Source organism: Amblyraja radiata, chromosome 4 (genome assembly GCF_010909765.2).
Source record: "Amblyraja radiata isolate CabotCenter1 chromosome 4, sAmbRad1.1.pri, whole genome shotgun sequence".
Classification (NCBI taxonomy): Eukaryota; Metazoa; Chordata; class Chondrichthyes; order Rajiformes; family Rajidae; genus Amblyraja; species Amblyraja radiata.
The window spans coordinates 72741983-72761623 of record NC_045959.1 but is presented as its reverse complement, the minus strand read 5'-3'; the positions used below and the strand labels follow the sequence as shown (position 1 = coordinate 72761623).

Below are 19641 nucleotides of genomic sequence, written 5' to 3'. Positions count from 1 at the left end.
CTACAAAAAAGCCAACCAAAGACTCTTCTTCCTCCGCCAGCTCAAGAAGATTAGAGTAAGGAAACACCTCCTAATCAAATTCTACACAGCCATCATCCAAAGCATGCTCACTTCATCAATTACAGTCTGGTTCAGCAGTTTAGACACTCACTCCCGTAATAAATTACAACGCATAGTTAACAAAGCCTCCAAAATCATCAGCACTCCCCTTCCATCAATAGAATCACTCCATCACAAATGGTCTGTGTCAAAGGTGAAGAAAATCATCTCTGATCCCTCCCACCCAGCTCACCACATCTTCCACCTGCTGCCATCAGGAAGGCGCTACAGCTCACTGTCCGCCAAGACATCTCGATTTAAAAACAGTTTTTACCCACACGCAATCCGAATTCTGAACACACTATGACAACAGCACATATCCTCCCCATGCATGTACTGTATATTGAATGATGTTGTGTTTTATGTTATGTTTGACGGGAATCAGCCTACCTTGTAACATCCTGTACTGAACCTGAATTCCACCAGCTTGACTGTGTGGTCATTAAATAATCTAATCTAATCTAATCTACAGGCATGAGAGGGGATAAATCATATATGATCCTGAGAATGGATGTGGAAATTATGTTCCCACTTATTAGAGAATTTAGAATTAGTCGGTCACAGTTTAAAAATTAGGGTCACCCATTAATGTAGATATGAGGTACAATGTTTGTCTCAGATGGTCATGTCTTTGGAACTTACTTCCTCATAGACAGTGGAAAATATTTTTTGAACGTTTTATAACAGAAATATTCAGATGCTTGATAAGCAAATGGCTGAAAAGATTCTGTGGATAAATGGGAATGCAGCGCGGAGGTTACAATCAGATCAGCCAGGATCATATTAAATGGCAGAACAGGTTTGACGGACCAAATAGGCTCCTCCTGTATCTAGACCATTGGTCTCCTGTCTCCTCCTGCATCTAGTCTCCTCCTGTATCTAGACCAATAGACTCCTCCTGTATCTTGCCGCGGTAGTCTGGCGCGCTGACATCTACCGGTATGAGGCCAGACGACAACTCTCAGACACATCCTCCTACTTATCCTTGGACCATGACCCCCACAGACGAGCACCAGGCCTTAATCTCAAGCACCATTACTGATTTCATCACTTCTGGCTCTCTGCCCTCTAAAGTCTCCAACTTTATCGTTCCCCAGCCCCGCAGGGACCGATTTTATCTTCTCCCCAAAATCTACAAACAAAACTGTCCTGGCAGACCCATTGTTTCTGCATGTTCATGTCCCACCAAATTAATTTCCACATAACTCGACTCCATCCTATCCCTCCTGGTCCAATCCCTCCCCTACCTATGTCCAAGACACCTCACACGCTCTTCGTCTCCTCAGTGACTTTCGTTTTCTAGGCCCATCTTTACTATGGATTTCCAGTCACTCTACGCCTCCACCCCCCACCCAAGGTCTTAAAGGTCTCCGTTTCTTCCTCGACCGCAGAACCAGCCAATTTTTGTTTACCAATACTCTCCTCCGCTAAGCAGAGCTGGTCCTTACCCTCAACAACTTCTCCTTCGACTCCTCCCACTTCCTCCAAATCCAAGGTGTAGCTATGGGCATTCGCATGGGCCCCAGATATGCCTGCCCCTTTGTAGAGTACGTCGAACAACCCCTGTTCCAGGCGTACACTGGCCCTATCCCCGAACTCTACCTCCGCTACATTGACAACTGCATTGGTGTTACCTCCTGCACCCATGGAGAACTCACTGACTTCATCAACTTCACCATAAAGCTTTGATTAACTTGGTCACAAGGAACCCTGTCGCCAATGCAGTGAAAAGAAGGTTGTGGCATATCTAATCTTTGGGTGGAATAGGAAAAGGTGAGTTCAAAAAATTATATTTCTGGTTTTTAAAACCAGTGAATATGACACCTATTGAACATTATGTCGTGAACAATTTTGCAGCATGGTGGTGCAGCATGGTGGTGCAGTGGTAGAGTTGCTGCCTTAGTAACAGAGACCCGGGTTTGATCCTGACTACCAGTGCCATCTGTACGGAGTTTCTAAGTTCTCCCCATGACCTGCGTGGGGTTTCTGCGGGTGCTTCAATTTCCTCCCACACTCCAAAGACCTTCTGGTTTGTAGGTTAATTGGCTTTGGTAACATTGTAATTTATCCCTAGTGCGTAGGATAGTGTGAGTGTGCGGGGATTGCTGGTCGGAAGGGCCTGTTTCCGTGTAGCATCTGTAAACTAAACTCAAATGTAGCCTGCGGTGGTTCCCACAGGACTGTGCTGAATTCTATTCTGCTATTTTTACCGCTCAGACTAGCAAAATGCACTGTGATTAAAGGATTGATTTATCCTGTTTTGTCTAAGCACTGATATCATGGGAGCTGCCTGTAGTCATGGGAGTGCAGATCAGGACAGCGTTATTTACTTTCCAGTCACTCTCCAGAGCTGGGAGAAAATAGACAGGGAGACGTACCATGAGCAACTGCAGCAGCAGCACCAGCAGAAACAGCATGCATTGGAGCCCCGGTTCCCAGCGCCCTGCTGCGGTTGTGTAGAGCCCGGCATTTCCTGCTGCACCGATGTCTGCCGCTTACGCATCTCCATCCGCTCCGATCCCATGGGCTGTGGAGAAAGCAGAACATGACCAGAGGAGGCTGTAGAGAAGCAGTACATCAATAAAAGGACGTTCCTTTAAGAATTCCTTTAAGAAGGAGATGAGGAGGGATTTCTTTAGGTAGACAAAAAAAGCTGGAGTAACCCAAAACGTCGCCCATTCCTTCTCTCCAGAGATGCTGCTTCACCCGCTGAGTTACTCCAGCTTTTTGTGTCTACCTTTGATTTAAACCAGTATCTGCAGTTCTTTCTTACACAAGGAATTTCTTTAGTCAGAGGGTGGTGAATATCTGTAATTCATCGCCACAGAAGGCTGTGGAGGCCAATTCGATTAATATTTGTAAGGCAGAGATAGATAAATTATTGATTAGAAGTCAGGAAAATGGGGTTGAGAGGGAAAGGTAGATCTGCCATGATTGAATGGCAGAGTGGACCTAATGGGCCGAATGGCTTAATTCTGCTCCTTTCACTTACGAACTTATGAAATGAAAACAATCCACTGTTAATTTAATTTAGTTTAGAGATACATCTTGGGAATACCAAATTCACGCTGACCATCAATTGCCCATTCACACTAGTTCTACGTTATCCCACTTACGCATCCACTCCCTGCGCACCTGGGGCAATTTACAGAGACCAATTAACATAGAAACCCACATGTCGTTTTCATGTGGGAGCAAACCTGAACACCCAGAGAAATCCCACACAGTCGCACAGGGAACGTGTAAACTCCACACAACATTACCCGTGGTCAGGATTGAACCTGGGTCTCTGATGCTGTGAGGCAGCTGCTCTACCAGTTGAGTCATTGTGCCCTCCACACTTTGCCACCCATTAGTTTTTCCTGATTTTAATCTCCTTCGCTCTTATAAAGTAGGCTTTCAATAATTAGTGCTAGGTGTCTAATTGTTAAAATCAATTTGAAATATTTGAGTCTTTGTGTAATGCTTCCATGTTGACAACCTCTTAAGTTATGCAAACATTTTCACCAGCCCAGATTTTGTGGTCAGCAATAAAGAAATTACACTTATCACTCATCTTTGGAAAAGATGACCATAAACATTGAGGAGTCTTTCACGTACAGAAAGTCTCCCCGTCTTTTGTTTGAACACGGTACCATCTTTAGAGACACAGCACGGAAACAAACCTTTCAGCTCATCGAGTCTGCACCGACCAGCAATCCCTGCACAATAACACTATCCCGCACACACTGGGGACAATTTAAATTTATACCAAGCCAAATTATACAAAATTGTATGTCTTTGGATTGTGGGAGGAAACCGAAGATCTTGGAGAAAACCCACACAGGTCACGGGGAGAACATACAAACTCTGAACAGACAAGCACCCATAGTCAGGATCAAACCCGGGGATCTAGCGCTGTAAGGCAGTAGCTCTATTGTTTCACCACCATGCCACCCAAATAGGCTGTGGGCCGAGCATCAAAAATGTGTCTAGAATTTGACTTTCGTGACCCATCTCTGTGATCTACTTGAAATTTGGTACAGATTTAGATAAAATAAAATTGAGAAGGAAGTCATAACTCGTCAGTGCCAAAAGTTGCACTTTAATTAATTGAGCTAATTAGAAAATGAGACTGAAAAAGCAAGCGCCATCTAGTGTTCAACGCTCATATTACTCCATGGGGAGCCTAATTCCGTGCTGCTGTCTATTTAAACCATATATTATTATACCATATATATATATATATATATATATATATATATATATGCATGTGTGTGTGTGTGTGTGTGTGTGTGTGTGTGACTTTTGAATATGACTGGAGTTATATATCTATATAACTAAAAGTCTCATCTTGACCACTTCCTGTCTGCACTGTATATTGATTTTAGAAAAAACGCTACACTATATCGCTATGATTTTGGGCCATCTTACTCACAGTCCACCTCTGATGAGGCAGCCCTGAGGATTTTTCCGATCGATGAAAAATAAAAAAGTTATGAGCATTTAAAAATTCTTGAGGTCAGCAAATTGGTCCTCTTGTCTGTCAATCACCATGATGAAGGTAACGCCCATTCCGGGGGGGGGGGGGGGGCAGGACTATAAAACTCTGGATGCCTGGACGTGAGTCAGTCACTCTGGAAGATCGCGAGGGAGAGGCCACAACTGTGATCCTAAGCTGTGAATCAACTGAACTGTGAGTCTGCAATGTACTTGCAATATATTGATTTGTTAGCCCTTAATGAAAATGAAATGAGTTATTTGGCCTGCCCTGTGCTTGAAATTGCAATGGAAATGAAATGAAAATTCAATGAGTTGTTTGGCCTGCCCTGTGCTGGAAACTGCAATGGAAATGGAAATGAAATTAAGATGCAATGAGCTGTTTGGCCTGCCCTGTGCTTGAAACTGCAATGGAAATGGAAAAGAAATGAAAATGCAATGAGCTGTTTGGCCTGCCCTGTGCTTGAAACTGCAATGGAAATTGATATGAAATGAAAATGCAATGAGTTGTTTGGCCTGCCCTGTGCTTGAAATTGGAAATGAAATGAAATTAGTTGTTTGGCCTGCCTGAAACTACTAATTTCGGCCCACAAGGCCCTATTAGCCAAGAAACCAGTCCATTTTGCCCAGGAGGAGTATTTGAGTCTAAAATGCCTGTGCCAGGCTAGGAAAAGTCCAGAAAAAGTGCGTTTCACTGAGATTTCACTCAGATTCTTTTTAAAGATCCCCTTTAGCCCATCAGAACTGTATTAGTCTGGGAGGAGTCCCTTTGGCCCATCAGTAAATATTCCCCCTGCAAGTATTAAACCTCACCCCAGTATTTTTCTCCCTCCTTTCATTGGCTCCCTGTGAGATCCAGGCCTGGATAGACTTTTCTCCTTCATTGCCGTGATCTGCAGAAAAAGATGAAAAATGTCTAAAATTGATTCTGAGTTTCTGAGCTGCCAGCCCACCAGCCCTGAGTGACTGAGCTGTCAACCCACTAGGCCTGAGTGACTGAGCTGCCAGCCCACCAGGCCTGAGTGACTGAGCTGCCAGCCCACCAGGCCTGAGTGAGTGAGCTGCCAACCCACCAAGCCTGAGTGACTGAGCTGCCAGCCCACCAGGCCTGAGTGACTGTGTTGGCAGCCCACCAGACCTGCGTGACTGAGCTGCCAGCCCACCAGGCCTGAGTGACTGAGCTGCCAGCCCACCAGGCCTGAGTGACTGAGCTGCAAGCCCACCAGGCCTGAGTGACTGAGTTGCCAGCCCACCAGGCCTGAGTGACTGAGCTGCCAGCCCACCAGGCCTGAGTGACTGAGCTGCCAGCCCACCAGGCCTGAGTGGCTGAGCTGCCATCCCAAGAATCCATTCGGCCCTCAATGTCCATACTAGCCCTCTGGAAACCAGTCCTTTCAGCCCACAACACCCATACTAGCACTCCGGAAAGCCCCCCCACTGACCACCAATATTGAAATTGTTGGAGAGGTGGAATATTGCGTTGGCGGAACTAGCCCTCCCATGCGAACATGGGACCCAACGGGTCCCACTTAGTCTAGTAATTATATATAATTATATAATATAAAAATAATATCTATATTAATAAAAATAAGATCTTGACCACTTCCTGTTTTTTGTTTCATGATTTTTGAAAAAACGCTGCCACTTACGGCTGTGATTTTTGGCCACCTTACTCAGAGTCCCCCTCCGCTGTGCAGGACAAAAATATTTTTCCCTTCGATGAAAAATAAAAGAGTTATTAATGTTTTAAAAATGTTGACATTCTCTCTGCTGCCCCTGTTGGTGGGAGGGGGGAAGGACTATAAAAGCCGGAAGTGTTGTGCCTCACTCAGTCTCTGCATGATGGAGGAAGTGAGAGGGTCACGTCTCTCTGAGCTGGGAATAACACATGTCTACTCAACTGTGAGTGCCCTTAATGTGGTTTAAAAATGAAAACGTGGTTGCTTTGAAATGCTGCACTGCAAATGGTTGTTGCTGGTGTTAACTGCTTTGAAATGCTGCACTGCAAATGGTTGTTGCTGGTGTTAACTGCTTTGAAATGCTGCACTGCAAATGGTTGTTGGTGGTGGTAACTGCTTTGAAATGCTGCATTGCAAATGGTTGTTGGTGGTGGTAACTGCTTTGAAATGCTGCACTGCAAATGGTGGTTGGTGGTGGTAACTTGACAACGTCCTGTTTGCACTCTATATTGATTTTAGATAAAACGCTACCACTTACGGCTATGATTTTTCGACACCTTACTCAGTCCCCCTCCACTCATCAGGTGCAGAGGATTCTTCCCATCAATGAAAATTAAAAGTGTTATTAGTGTTTTAAAAATGTTTAGAATCTCTCTCCTGTCAATCACGCCATGAAAGCCATGCCCATTCGGTTGGAGGGGGGAGGGATTATAAAACCCGGAAGTGTGGGTGTGGCTCAGTCTCTGCAAGATGGGGGAGGGAGAGGTCACGACTCTGTCTGAGCTGTGAATCAACTGAACACTCTGAATGTCTACTGAACTGTGAGTGTGGTGTTTATGTGGTGTTTAGTGTGGTTTTATGGTGGTTTCACCCTGCTTGAAATGGTATGAAACTGCATTTGAATGTGGTGGCCTTGCACCCTGCATGAAATGGTATGAAACTGCATTTGAATTCGGTGGCCTTGCACCCGGCTTGAACTGGTAGGAAACTGCACGAATTTGGTGGCCTTGCACCCTGCTTGAAGTCGTAGGAAACTGCACCTGAATTTCGTGGCCTTGCACCCTGCTTGAAGTCGTATGAAACTGCAATTGAATTTGGTGTCCTTGCACCCTGCTTGAAATGGTAGGAAACTGCAATTGAATTTGGTGGCCTTGCACCCTGCTTGAAATGGAATTTCAAGGAATAGCCGCGAGTCAACTGCTCGCCCACGTGTGTGAGCTGCCAGCACATCAGGCTTGAGTGACAGAGCTGTCACCCCAAGAATCTATTTGGCCCACAATGTCCATATTAGCCCTCTGGAAACCAGTCCCTTCAGCCCACAATAACCAGACACGCGCCCCCGCCCCCCGCCCCCCCCCCCCCCCGGCCACCAATATTGGAATTGGTGGAGAGGTGGAAAATTTGCGTTGGGGGACCAGCCCTCCCGTGTGAACTTGGGACCCAATGGGTCCCACTTAGTCTAGTAATAATGAATATAATTGTGAGCGTGTATTTTGAAGGAGACTGTCGCAGAAGTCCGGCTCCGGAACCAGTCTAATTATTGGATCAGGGCAGTTCCCCTGGGTTCCCCCATTTACTGAACCCCACTGACTGCCAGCGTGCAGAATGGGAGTCACACCAGTAGTGGGACTGGGGCAGTGCCAGGCTGGGGGAAGGCTAAGGCAACTTCCCCTGAGAGGAAAATGCCCAACCCTAACCCTAACTTACCCCCCCCCCCTTCCAGAGCTGCCCACGGCTGGAGCTGGAGCCGCTTTGGGACCGGCTGTGGGCTCCGTAAGTGTGGCTGCTTAGCACATCCACCTCGGCCAGCGTGCCCTTCTGGATGATGATGGTGGGGAACATGCCACCCGGGCCGCCTTCAGCACCCCCATAGTGCCGGCTCCATCAGTCCGCCCGCTCGCTCGCTGCAACACCGGCCGGCCGATAGTCCGAACAATCCCTCGCAACATCCACAGATGGCCTGACAGCCTGACCGACCCCTCGCAGCACTCACTGGCAGCCCGACAGCCCGACAGCCCAACTGACCAAATGACCGACCGACTGACTGACTGACCAACTGACTGACCGACCAACTGACTGACTGACCGAATGAGTGACTGACCGACTGACCGACTGCCTGACTGACTGGTCGACTGGCCGACTGAGTAATTGACTGACCGACTGACTGTTTGACTGACTTACCGACTGACTGACCGACTGACTGAATGACTGACTGACTGAGTAGGTTATCGGTTGAAGCACAGTACTTCAAGCACACTACACTCCAATACTTACCTTTTGTCAGTGATTTGAAAGAGAACAGTTTGCAAGATGGACATCAATGGTCAGCATATTCCTGACTTTCAGACGTGTGCATTATGTCTCAGAAATTACAGGTGGTCTAGATTGTCTGTAAAACGGACATAAATATGGGTCATTAACTTTCTCCATAAAGCACTTTTAGTTTTGTTTAGTGATACAGTGCGGAAACAGGCATTTCGGCCCACCGAGTCCGCACTGACCAGCGATCCCCACACATTAACACTATCCTACACACACTAGGGCCCCTTTACACATACACCAAGCCCATTAACCTACATATCTGTACGTCTTTTGAATGTGGGTGAAAACCGAAGATTGGGGAGAGCGTACTCCGTACAGGCAGCACCCACAGTCAGGATCGAACCTGGGTCTCCGGCGCTGCAAGTGCTGTAAGGCAGCAGCTCTTTATTATGGCCAATGTTAGAGCTACTGGCTATAGTCATTAAGACTATTCACTTTAGTTTTTCGAGGGATTGGAATGATGAAGGTTTCCTTGAAGCAGAGGGGGATAGAAGACTGTTGAAGTGAAAGGTTGAATTTGTCAGCAAAGACTGGCCAATTAATTGGACATGATCTCTGAATCAGTCCAGGGATTCCATTTGGGTCGGTGGATTTCTGAGAAATTATCCTCATGAAAGCATATCTGACTTTTGCCACTGAGTTGTGGTGGGACAGATTCAGTGGGGAAAGGAGGGGCGAGCTGAGATGAACTTTTGATTGCCTGTTTAAAACTGGTATAAAATGAATCAAGCACATCTGACAGAGATGCATAGTTGCCAGAGATTGGGCACGACTTTGGCTTGTAGCATGTGATGGTATGCAGGTCTTCAATCAGCTGATTGAGCTTTTAGCTCATTTTCGAATCCTCCCTTGGCATCCCTGTGAACCTTGCAAAGACCATACTTGGTCTTCAACGACAATGTGGGATCATCCTTCTTGATAGCTTCAGTTCTGGACTTTAGCAAAGAGGGTGTCTTCCTGTTCATCTGTTTCTGGTTAAAATAGAAAGATTAAACGAGAACTTACCGTTTGAAGTTTGATCTTTATTTTATGAGAAGTTGAAGTGAGGGAAGACGTGAAGAGCCCGCCAGTCCGCATGCGCATCAAACTTTAGAGCAACAGTATGAAACCACAGAATGGTTGCTGACCTAAGCTATAGAAAGATTAACGAGTTTAGAACTACCGAATGGACTTTATGAGAAGTAGTGTTGGGAGTGGTGGGCACGTATTCCCTCACTTCAACTTCTCATAAAATAAAGATCAAACTTCAAACGGTAAGTTCTCGTTTAATCTTTCTATTTTATTTCGAAGTCATGTGAGTGACTACGTGAAGACTTCAAAGCTCTGTGGTTTCATGCAGTAACCCAATCTGTGAGTGAAACACTTCAACAGATAAACCATTAATGGTAGAAAAAACATGGGTTATTAATACCATGATGCTAACTTGCATACATGGCCATTGTTCTTAACCGGACCATAGTCCCAATAGACTTTTGAGTTAGACAAAAACTCATGCAATACTGTGCTGAATTATATCTACAAATATCCAGACATATTCAACCAATGTTTATAATTTATTAACACGCACTATGTAAGCCTCTTGCTGTATGATGAAAGGGAAAATATCCATTCTATTGGCTGCTAATGAGCCATCAGCAATATCTTGAGACTATTGAATAAAAATAAAGAAACTATCTTTCATCTCATAGGTACTAGCAAGCTCAGTGCACTTGTATACATAATGACACCCCCAATCTCTACTCTGGTGGGTATGCTGTCAACTTCAAATGTACGCAATCACGCCCATTTTGCTTATGAGATCATTCCCATAACAAGCTACCCTAATGTCAGTTATGACCCAGACCGAGCCAGAGATTGAGTAAAAACCGTGTTCTTTGTGCTGAGATCAGTTGCTGAAAGCATAATCATCTTAAAAATACTGCTCCCATTAGGAATATAGTAGATGAATAATTGCATAATAATTTACTGATATACATCGCATACTACAATGAGTGTAGGCTATTAGAGTGGTCATATAAAAGACACCCTGCTTAACGTTAGTGAACAGCGGGTGAATAACCAATCATTTATTGTCCCACGGCCAGCAGCCGTCCGTTTTAATTCGCTTTTTAAAAAGTTTTTAGTGAGTCCTGTTTTTTGTCCGTTGGAGAAATTGACTTTTTAATGTGGGGGGTAGGGGTCAATTTTACTTCTAGGTCCCTACCTGGTCGGTGAGGCAGCTTTTTCTCCGGGCTGCCCACAGACCCGTCCTTGTGGCCTACCAGCGGGCTTGGAGCGCCGTTTCCTGGCAGGGACCGCCCAGCACCTCGGCCTCGGTCGCGGCACAGCGCTGGAGCGCTATCGCGGAGCGGAGCGGGCGATGCCTTGCCTGGGTCGCCATGCTGGATCGACGCGCTGGAGCTCTGGTGAGCTGAGACCGCCGAGTTCAACACCTCCGGGCTGCGGGTCTGCGGTGCGGAGCGGGCGGCGCCGATTTCAACATCGGGAGCCTGGGAGCTCCAAACCTGCGCGGCCTTGTCGGCTTCGGAAGCCGCGGTCTCCAGCTAGGAGGCGGCCGTTCCAGGTGGCCCAGCCGCTGAGAGGACTCTCCCGACGCCGGGGCAAGACCACCCGGTGAGAACGGCCAGGAACATCGGGCCTCCGTAGAGGCAATTGCGGTGGCCTCAATAGGCCTGACTTTGGGGTGAACTTGGGGTTGGGGACTGGACATTGTGCCTTCCCCCACAGTGGTATCCATTGTGGGGGGATGATTTTTTGTCTGTAAGGTAATCCTGTTAGTCTTTGTCCAAGATGGCTGTCGGAAGGGAGAGTGGACGCTGGTGCGCTTTAGCTGCCGCTGCTCTCTCTTCACATTGTGTTTTTGATTTTTGTTTTTGGACTGAATTCTGTTTTTAATTTGTGTTTCTGTGATGTCTTTATTATTTATTTTATTCTGATTATATGTTTATATTCCTGTTAACCTATGTAAGGTGTCCTTGAGATGTCTGAAAGGCGCCCAATAAATAAAATTTATTATTATTATTTATTACTTATGGTACTATAGAGAATGACAAAGCAGCACAAGCAATGTCAATTGTGCTATCACATAAACGCTTCTCTAGGCTCAAACTGAAAAAACACACAAATCTCTGATACTTTCATTTAAAATATAACTCACATATTTTGTTCATAGATTTCCCATACAATCCTGCAGATCTAGCTGCCCGAGAAGACAGGCTGCCCCAGCCATTACTCGTAAGCGAGTAAATAGAAGTTGCTTCAGCCGCCTTACCATGGCCTGAATGAATAGGCAAATTAGCATTATTAAATTTCATGTTGCCTCATACTTAATATCGCAAGAGGTATCTACTGATAGCCCTCAAGTTTATCAGCTGCAAAAATGTTCATAGTTATCTAAAACTTGATGCCACAATGCACTTAGGTCTGAGTAGGGCAGCATTGGCTTCCACCACTGGCTTTGTTATCAAAACCACTAGATAATCTGTGCCTCGTGTGTATAGATATGGCAAAGTATGCAACTTCAAGATCGATTCTCTGAATCAGTTAAATTAGACCATGTGTTTGAAATTAGATGAAATTTGTGTTTGAGGAAGACTTCAACTACTTAATTCTACTGAGCAGTCTGATAACCTCAATCACAGATGGTGAGGCAGTGCATCCCTTGTCAAAGGTACACAAAAATGCTGGAGAAACTCAGCGGGTGCAGCAGCATCTATGGAGCGAAGGAAATAGGTGACGTTTCGGGCCGAAACCCTACTTCAGACTATGTGTAATATATCAAAATATCCCTTGTCAATATGGCCCTTATGGCCAACCAGTGCCATGATGATCTACCCTGAACCAAGATAACTAAACTGTTTCTACTTGGAACTTGCAGAGGTTACTATGCAAAGCACCCTGCCAATGTCTCTACATCAACCGGATCTATCCCAGAGACAGTGAAAAAACACTAGACAGCCCATGCTGCCAGTAAACCCAAACCTGGGCTGACAGACTGCTCCATTTGGAGTTTTACAGAGGTTAATAAATAGACCTTACCTGCCAGCGTCACTGATTTACTTGTTGGAGCTTCAGCAAGGTTCCATTTGCAGACACTGCAAATTTAGAGGCAAGAGCAAGTAGTTCTTCCTTATGCGACTCTCGTACATCATGCATTAAAACATGGGATTCAGGCACATAGTCATGTTCGGAGTCAGTTCCATACTGATCTCTGACATTCTCCAGAGTGGGAGAAATAGTGCACCCCGAACCAGGCGTTGCCACATGCGTATGCCTCGGACTGCCTGTGCATGCTTCCGTAACACAGAGCATATTTAGTGACACCATCTCCGATAGTCTTTCGAGTGGGAGGAATATTCCAACCCTGAACCAGGGGTAGCTACAGGCATATGACTTGAACTGCCTGTGCATGCTTCCGTAATACGGAGCATATTATTTGGCACCATCTCCGCCACTCCTTCCATCTGAGTGGGAGGAATATTGCAACCCTGAACCAGGAGCTGCCTCAGGTGTATGATTCAAACTGCTTGTACATGCCTCCGTTAACACGAAGCATTTCTCTTGCCACCATCTGATTCGTCAGATGTTGCAATTGAGACAAACGGCCAATCATATTTGGCATAGATGTGGGGACAGAATTCCGTTGACCAAATCGTCCGACAGGACTTGTCCCACAGATTTGGCTTTGACTTTGCCCCGACTCGGGGTTGTCAAGCTGCTCCCTCTAGGAGCTGAACCGGGACTAGCTGTGCAGATCTGTGCTCTGTCGGTATCATCATTATACTTACCAGACAGGTTGCACCTGCTAGTGACTCTGAGTCCTTACTCCCTTCTGGAGCCTCAACAGAGTATTTCAGGGAGGAAATAGAGCGGAACCCTGTAAAAGACAGAGTGGGAGAAATACTGCAACCCTGCCAAGCGTTGTCACAGTTCATATGATTTAAGCAGAAGTATAGCCCCATTGGATCAAAGATTTGACTGCTTTGTTGATCCCCATGGTTGGGGTCTTTTTGAAAGATCTCCAACAGTCCCCTCAACTGAGCAGAAATTATCATGACGCACCCCTGCACTAGGTATAGCTCCACAGGTGTCTAATAGACACAGCTGAAAAAAGGCTTCCCAAGCCAGGAGCTCTTTTCTGGAGCCTTAATGGAGTTCCTCCAAACAGCCACCCGTTCCAGTGGAGTCCCATTCTGTGACGAAATGGCAAGTCAAAGTTTTCTACACCATATGGTAGGTATGTTGCAAAGCCTACCTGAAACGTCGCTGAAAATCTGTCGCTGAGGGTGTGCGCGATTTTGGCGCCGTTTAGAGGGGGCGGGTTTAAAACGCGATTTTCTCTAGGCTGTTCAAATCGAGGATGTTCAGCCTAGTTAATTATTAACGAAAAATCGCTGAAAGACCCCGTCGCAAAAGCTATTATTAGTTTTAAAGGCCTCGTAAAATAGTTATAGTAGTTTAAAAATCAATCTCTAAACCCGCGAACACCAGCAACCGCAGGGTCTCATAAAGCAGTCAACTGAAGGTATGCTGTATATTTTTACATTAAAAAGGGCTTCTAAAGATCCCTTTATACAAAGTTTAATATTGCGAGTAGCTCATTTTGGGCCCATTATATCCCGCAATATTTTTCTCGGCATTTGGGGGCACAAATCTACCGCAATGTGAACGTTCTAAACCAGCGCGTTCCACAGGGACCCACTCGAAAGCTGATTTAAATGGGCATTTATTTACAGCAATTAAACACTAAATTCCTTCCATTTGGTCTATAAATTAATGTAAATGAGATTTAAAAATCATGTTTTATTGTGAATTATTTGTGAATATTATTTGGACATTTAGGCTATTTAAAAATGTTAATCATTTATTAAGAAATGGATAGATGTTTAGATCTAGTAATTGAAGTCTGAAATTAGCTACAATTGGGTAACTAACTAATTATATGCTTTAATTTCAGGTCATCCAAGTAAGATTATTTTATATTTGTTTCAGAATGCTTCAATCTATGATAACTGAAAATTTCATTCAGTTCTCTTAATTTTTAAGAAAGTTATGGGCTTTTGACTGTTCACGATCACAGCTTTTTTGTTATGTCCATAGAAAATCAATAGGGAACAAGATGCTCATTTCCCAGTATGAAAATGGCCATAACTTTTTAAATACTTGAGATATGAAAGTGAATTAGGTGTCAAATTAAACTTATGTTTATGCTTTATCTGATGGGATAAATTGCAGACTTGATTTTTAAAATCTCAAAATTTTGTAACATTGCTACATATGGTGTATGATAATAAATGTCCTATCTGCTGCAATAGTCACAAACATGACCGAACAGCAACCGCTATTAAAAACTGCCAGCTCTATTTTTAACTACCTTAACCAGTTCTTCAGATTTTGACAAATTAAAGAACTATGTGTAATATATCAAAATGCCCCTACGAATAGAGCACACATTATATGCTGATACCAGTATATGCTGCCTCAGCAGCATTTATATGTTTAAAAATGTATAGGTGGTATGGCAGCTGAGGTTACCTACCGTTCGGTGCCCTGGCCGCGGCTAACACCGGTCACTGTTAACAGCGATACGAAACCTAGCTGCGGCTATATTTAAACACCGTCTGCTGCTAATTTTAGCAGCGAGCTCCCAAGCCGTTGCATGGTGGCTTAAAATCCGGCCGGCAATAACGAACCTGAGCTCCTATGGAGCTTCCACGGCGGCCTGCAAAATCGGCCGCCTGCTCCCATACGGAGCTCCAATGGCGGCAGCCGCCAAGAGCGGCCGCCTCCATCAGCTACTCCGGCCCGCTGAAAGTAAATTTTACTTACCTGCCAGAGCAGTTGCAAACTGCTCCGACCCGCCGCATTGCCTCTCGCGTATTGACGCACATGCGGACTGGCGGGCTCTTCACGTAGTCACTCACGTGACTTCGAAATAAAATAGACCCTGATTGCCTTTGTCAGAACACAATCTTCTCTGCATCCTTTTCAGCTTAATGGCAAACATCTTTCATCTGGTCACTCTGCAACCCTCCAAAATAAACATTGAAGTTTGCAATTTAAGGTAAAGTGCTCTCTCATCGTTTCGCATTTCTACACTAGTTTGTTTCTCACCATGTTTCTTTCAGGATGCTACACTAATGGTCAGTACCAATGCTCCTAATCAGTTGACCTGTCTTAACCTGTCTTTCTGCGGTCTTTTGTCATACACCTCACGCCTCCATTCAGCTTTGCTTTGAAAACTGCGACCCCTCTACTCTTCTCCAGTTCCGAGGAAGGTTGCTGAGCCAAAATATCGACTGTTTTTTCTCTTTCTGGGTAAATTCTTCCAGCATTTCTTCCAGTTTTAGTGTTGATCATTTGACATGATATGCTTGGATATCATTTAAAGCCAAAGGCAAAGTCCCATTTGGCAGACTGATCAACAATGAGATTGAAGGGAAGTAGCAAGTTATATTATGAAATTGGTTTACTGCTGGAAAGCAGAGGGTAATTGTTGACAGCAGCTTTTGTAGTTGGAGATCAATGTGCCAGAGGACCTAGTTCAAAAAAAGATGTGGATTTAATTGTAGGTGCCATAGTTGTGATCTGATGATGATACCAAAATTGGCAGTGAAGCTGATGTGAAGAAAGCTCTAGCCGAAAGCATGATTAATGCAAACAGGCAAAAGGTATAGAATTGTGGAATCGCACATCACCAGATTCAGGGACAGTTTCTTTCCAGCTGTTAGCAGATAACTGAATCATCCTACCACAACTAAAGAGCAGTCCTGAACTACTATCTACCTCATTGGTGACCCTCGGACATTCCTTGATTGGACTTTGTTGGCTTTACATTGCACTAAACGTTATTCCCTTATCATGTTTCTATACACTGTAAATGGCTCGATTGTAATCATGTATTGTTTTTCTGCTGACTGGTTGGCATGCAACAAAAGCTTTTAATTGTACCTCAGTACACGTGACAATAAAATAAACGGAACTGATTTCACTGGCCTATATAGGCAGGCACAAACAAGGCAAACGCTCATAAAATCATAGGTGAAGATCATTGTTTTACCTGCCCTGCACATCATATTTTAACTGTGATAAATATGTCAAAATAAGACTATGTGAATTTAAAATAGGCGCCTAACCCAGTTAAGGTTGCTACACTGTGGGAAAATCAAACAAATAAAGTCAAATTACTTTTAAGAAGAGTAAGTTTTAAAATTCTCAATGGGAAACAAGATATAATCCCACAAGCGACAATGGCGACACTGTGGCGCAGAGTTGAGTTACAGTCTTAGAGTGCCATTAGTCCTGACTACGGGTGCTGTCTGTACGGAGTTTGTACGTTCTCCCTGTGACTTGCGTGGGTTTTCTCTGCGAGCTCTGGTTTCCTCCCATAGTCCAGCGACGTACAGGTTTGTAAGCTAATTAGCTTGATAAAATTGTAAATTGTCCCTAATGTGTGTAAGTGTTAGTGTGCGGGGATCACTGGTCAGGACTAGGTGAGCCAAACTAAATTAAAGGTGAGAGAAAAGACGACAATTATTAAACGCTGCACTTTAATTTTGGTAGATACCAACATGCCTTGGATATCATGAGAATAAAAGCCAGCAGTTTAAATTAAAGATGGCTGTTGAAATTCATGCTCTATTAGATTATTGAAAAGGAGATTTGCTCAGTTTAGTTATCCAGTGGCGTGTTCAGCCTTTGATGAAAGATGAGGAAACAAATTATGTTGTCAACACTTAGATAGCATCCTCTCACTGGCACCAAGGTATGAAGTTCTGACCACATCCATATTTTGATTTGTATCTATTAATCCATTTACTTTGAGTTTACTAGACGTCATTTTCTTTTGATTAGATTGATTTAATAATCTCACATTTTAATTCCTTTTGCAAGGATTCAAACATTGACATTCTCAGTTCTATCACACAGATAAAATCATTCTCTTTACTTTCCAGATTGCAATGGCAAAATTGCAAACATTTATCGATGTTAAAAGGTGACTGCTTCACTAATTATAACCTTTAGAAACAAAAGCATTATTCTATCTTTCTTAAGATTAAATGCCACACAAGAGGCACATAAATCCATGCAATATATTGCTGAACCAATACAAAAGGAGACACATTAAAAAAAAAGACAAATGAGTTGGTGTAAAATATCAACAAATCCATAATCTTCATTGGACCAGCAGATTTTCTTTAATTTTTTGGAGGGAAGAATAATTTTGCTACCAAACATTTTCAGTATTACAAAGATTAAAATATTAGGAGATACAAGGAACTGCAGATGCTGGAATCTGGAGTAAAAAACAATGTGCTGGAGTCACTTAGCTGGTCAGGCAGCATCTCTTGAGAACATGGATAGGCAAAGTCATGGGTCATAGAAACATAGAAAAATAGGGGCAGGTATAGGCCATTCGGCCCTTCAAGCTAGCACCGCCATTCAATATGATCATGGCTGATCATCTAAAATCAGTACCCAGTTCCTGTTTTTTCCACATATCCCTTGATTCCTTTAGCCCGCAAAGCTAAATCTAGCCCTCTCTTGAAAACATCCAGTAAATTGGCCTCCACTGCCTTCTGTGGCAAATAATTCCACAGATTCACAACTCTCTGGGTGAAGAGGTTTTTCCTCATCTCAGTCCTAAATGGCCTACCCCTTATACGTGAACTGTCACCCCTGATTCTGGACTCTCCCAACATCGGGAATATTTTTCCTGTATTTAGCCTGTCCAATCCTTTAAGAATTTTATATGTTTCTATAAGATACCCTCTCATCCTTCTAAATTCCAGTGAATACAAGCCCAGGCGACCCATTCTTTCATCATGTGTCAGGCCTGCCATCCTGGAATTAATCTGGTGAACCTATGTTGCACTCCCTCAATAGCAATAATGTCCTTCCTCAAATTAGGAGACCAAAATTGCACACAATCCTCCAGGTGCGGTCTCACCAGGGCCCTGTGCAACTGCAGTAGGGCCTCTTTGCTCCTAAATTCAAATCCTCACGCTATGAAGGCCAACATGCCATAAGCTTTCTTCACTGCCTGTTGTACCTGCATGCTTACTTTCAGTGATTGATGTACAAGCACACCCAGGTTTTATTGCACCTTACCTTTTCCTAATCTGACACCATTCAGATAATAATATGCCTTCCTGTTCTTGCAACCAGTGGATAACCTCACATTTATCCACATTATACTGCATCTGCCATGCATCTGCCCACTCACCCAACCTATCCAAGCCACCCTACATCCTCATAGCAACCTCATCGCAGCTCACACTGCCACCCAGCTTTGTGTCATCCGCAAACTTAGAGATGTCACATTTAATTCCCTCATCTAAATCGTTAATATATATTGTAAATAACGGGTCCCAGCACCTAGCTCGTTAATTCCTACTCTTTGCTTCGGGACCCTTCTTCAGACTTTTTGGTCTGAACCTGAAACGTTGCCTATCCATGTTCTCCAGAGATGCTGCCAGACCTGCTGAGTTACACCAGCATTTTGTGTTTTTGCTCAAAACATTAGGAGTCGCTTATATACATCATGAGCTGCAAGAGAATGACTGTTGATTGAGGATCATGTTTCTATTTATTATCCCTAATGTACATGCTGGACAGAAATAAACTCAGTTCCCTCTTTGAAGATCTCTACTGTTCAGGTCTAATTATTGTTCATTATTAAAATTATAAAAGGCAAAAGATTCACAAGCCATATCCAAAGGTTGTTTCACAAAGGTTTTTGGATCAAGTGTTATCTGGAAATAATAATTACAGACTCTGGGTCTTAATGAATGACGTCCTTTGCCCAAGGCTCGAATATATTGGGGCATGTTTTGTTAATACAGTTTATTTTATTCTGATGCATCACATCAGAAGATACATTAATCATCAGCTTACCAATAAAATAGATTGTTTAAATATTATGAAATATTGAGCTGTTGATGATTAGTTTAGATATAGGATTATTAAAATAACATGCAAGACAGAAGATTTTCTGCTGCTGCTGAAAGTAGGGAATTGTTTCAACATTGATGTGTAGCTGATTGCAAAAAGAGGGGAGAGA

At 44.0% G+C, this 19641-nt stretch overlaps 1 protein-coding gene across 3 annotated transcripts in view; it reads right to left on the bottom strand.

The window, feature by feature from the left end:
• The window catches only part of rgs20 (regulator of G protein signaling 20), a 110814-nt gene that overhangs the window by 47847 nt on the left and 43326 nt on the right, over positions 1 to 19641 (bottom strand). For 2 of the 3 annotated variants that reach the window (XM_033019728.1, XM_033019727.1), the window contains one exon: positions 2478 to 2626. In XM_033019728.1, coding sequence (XP_032875619.1) covers positions 2478 to 2623 — 146 coding nt within the window. In that variant the 5' untranslated portion in view covers positions 2624 to 2626. Of the gene's footprint in view, positions 1 to 2477; positions 2627 to 5391; positions 5503 to 19641 lie in introns of those variants that run through there. The other variant, XM_033019729.1, reaches the window with a different exon arrangement.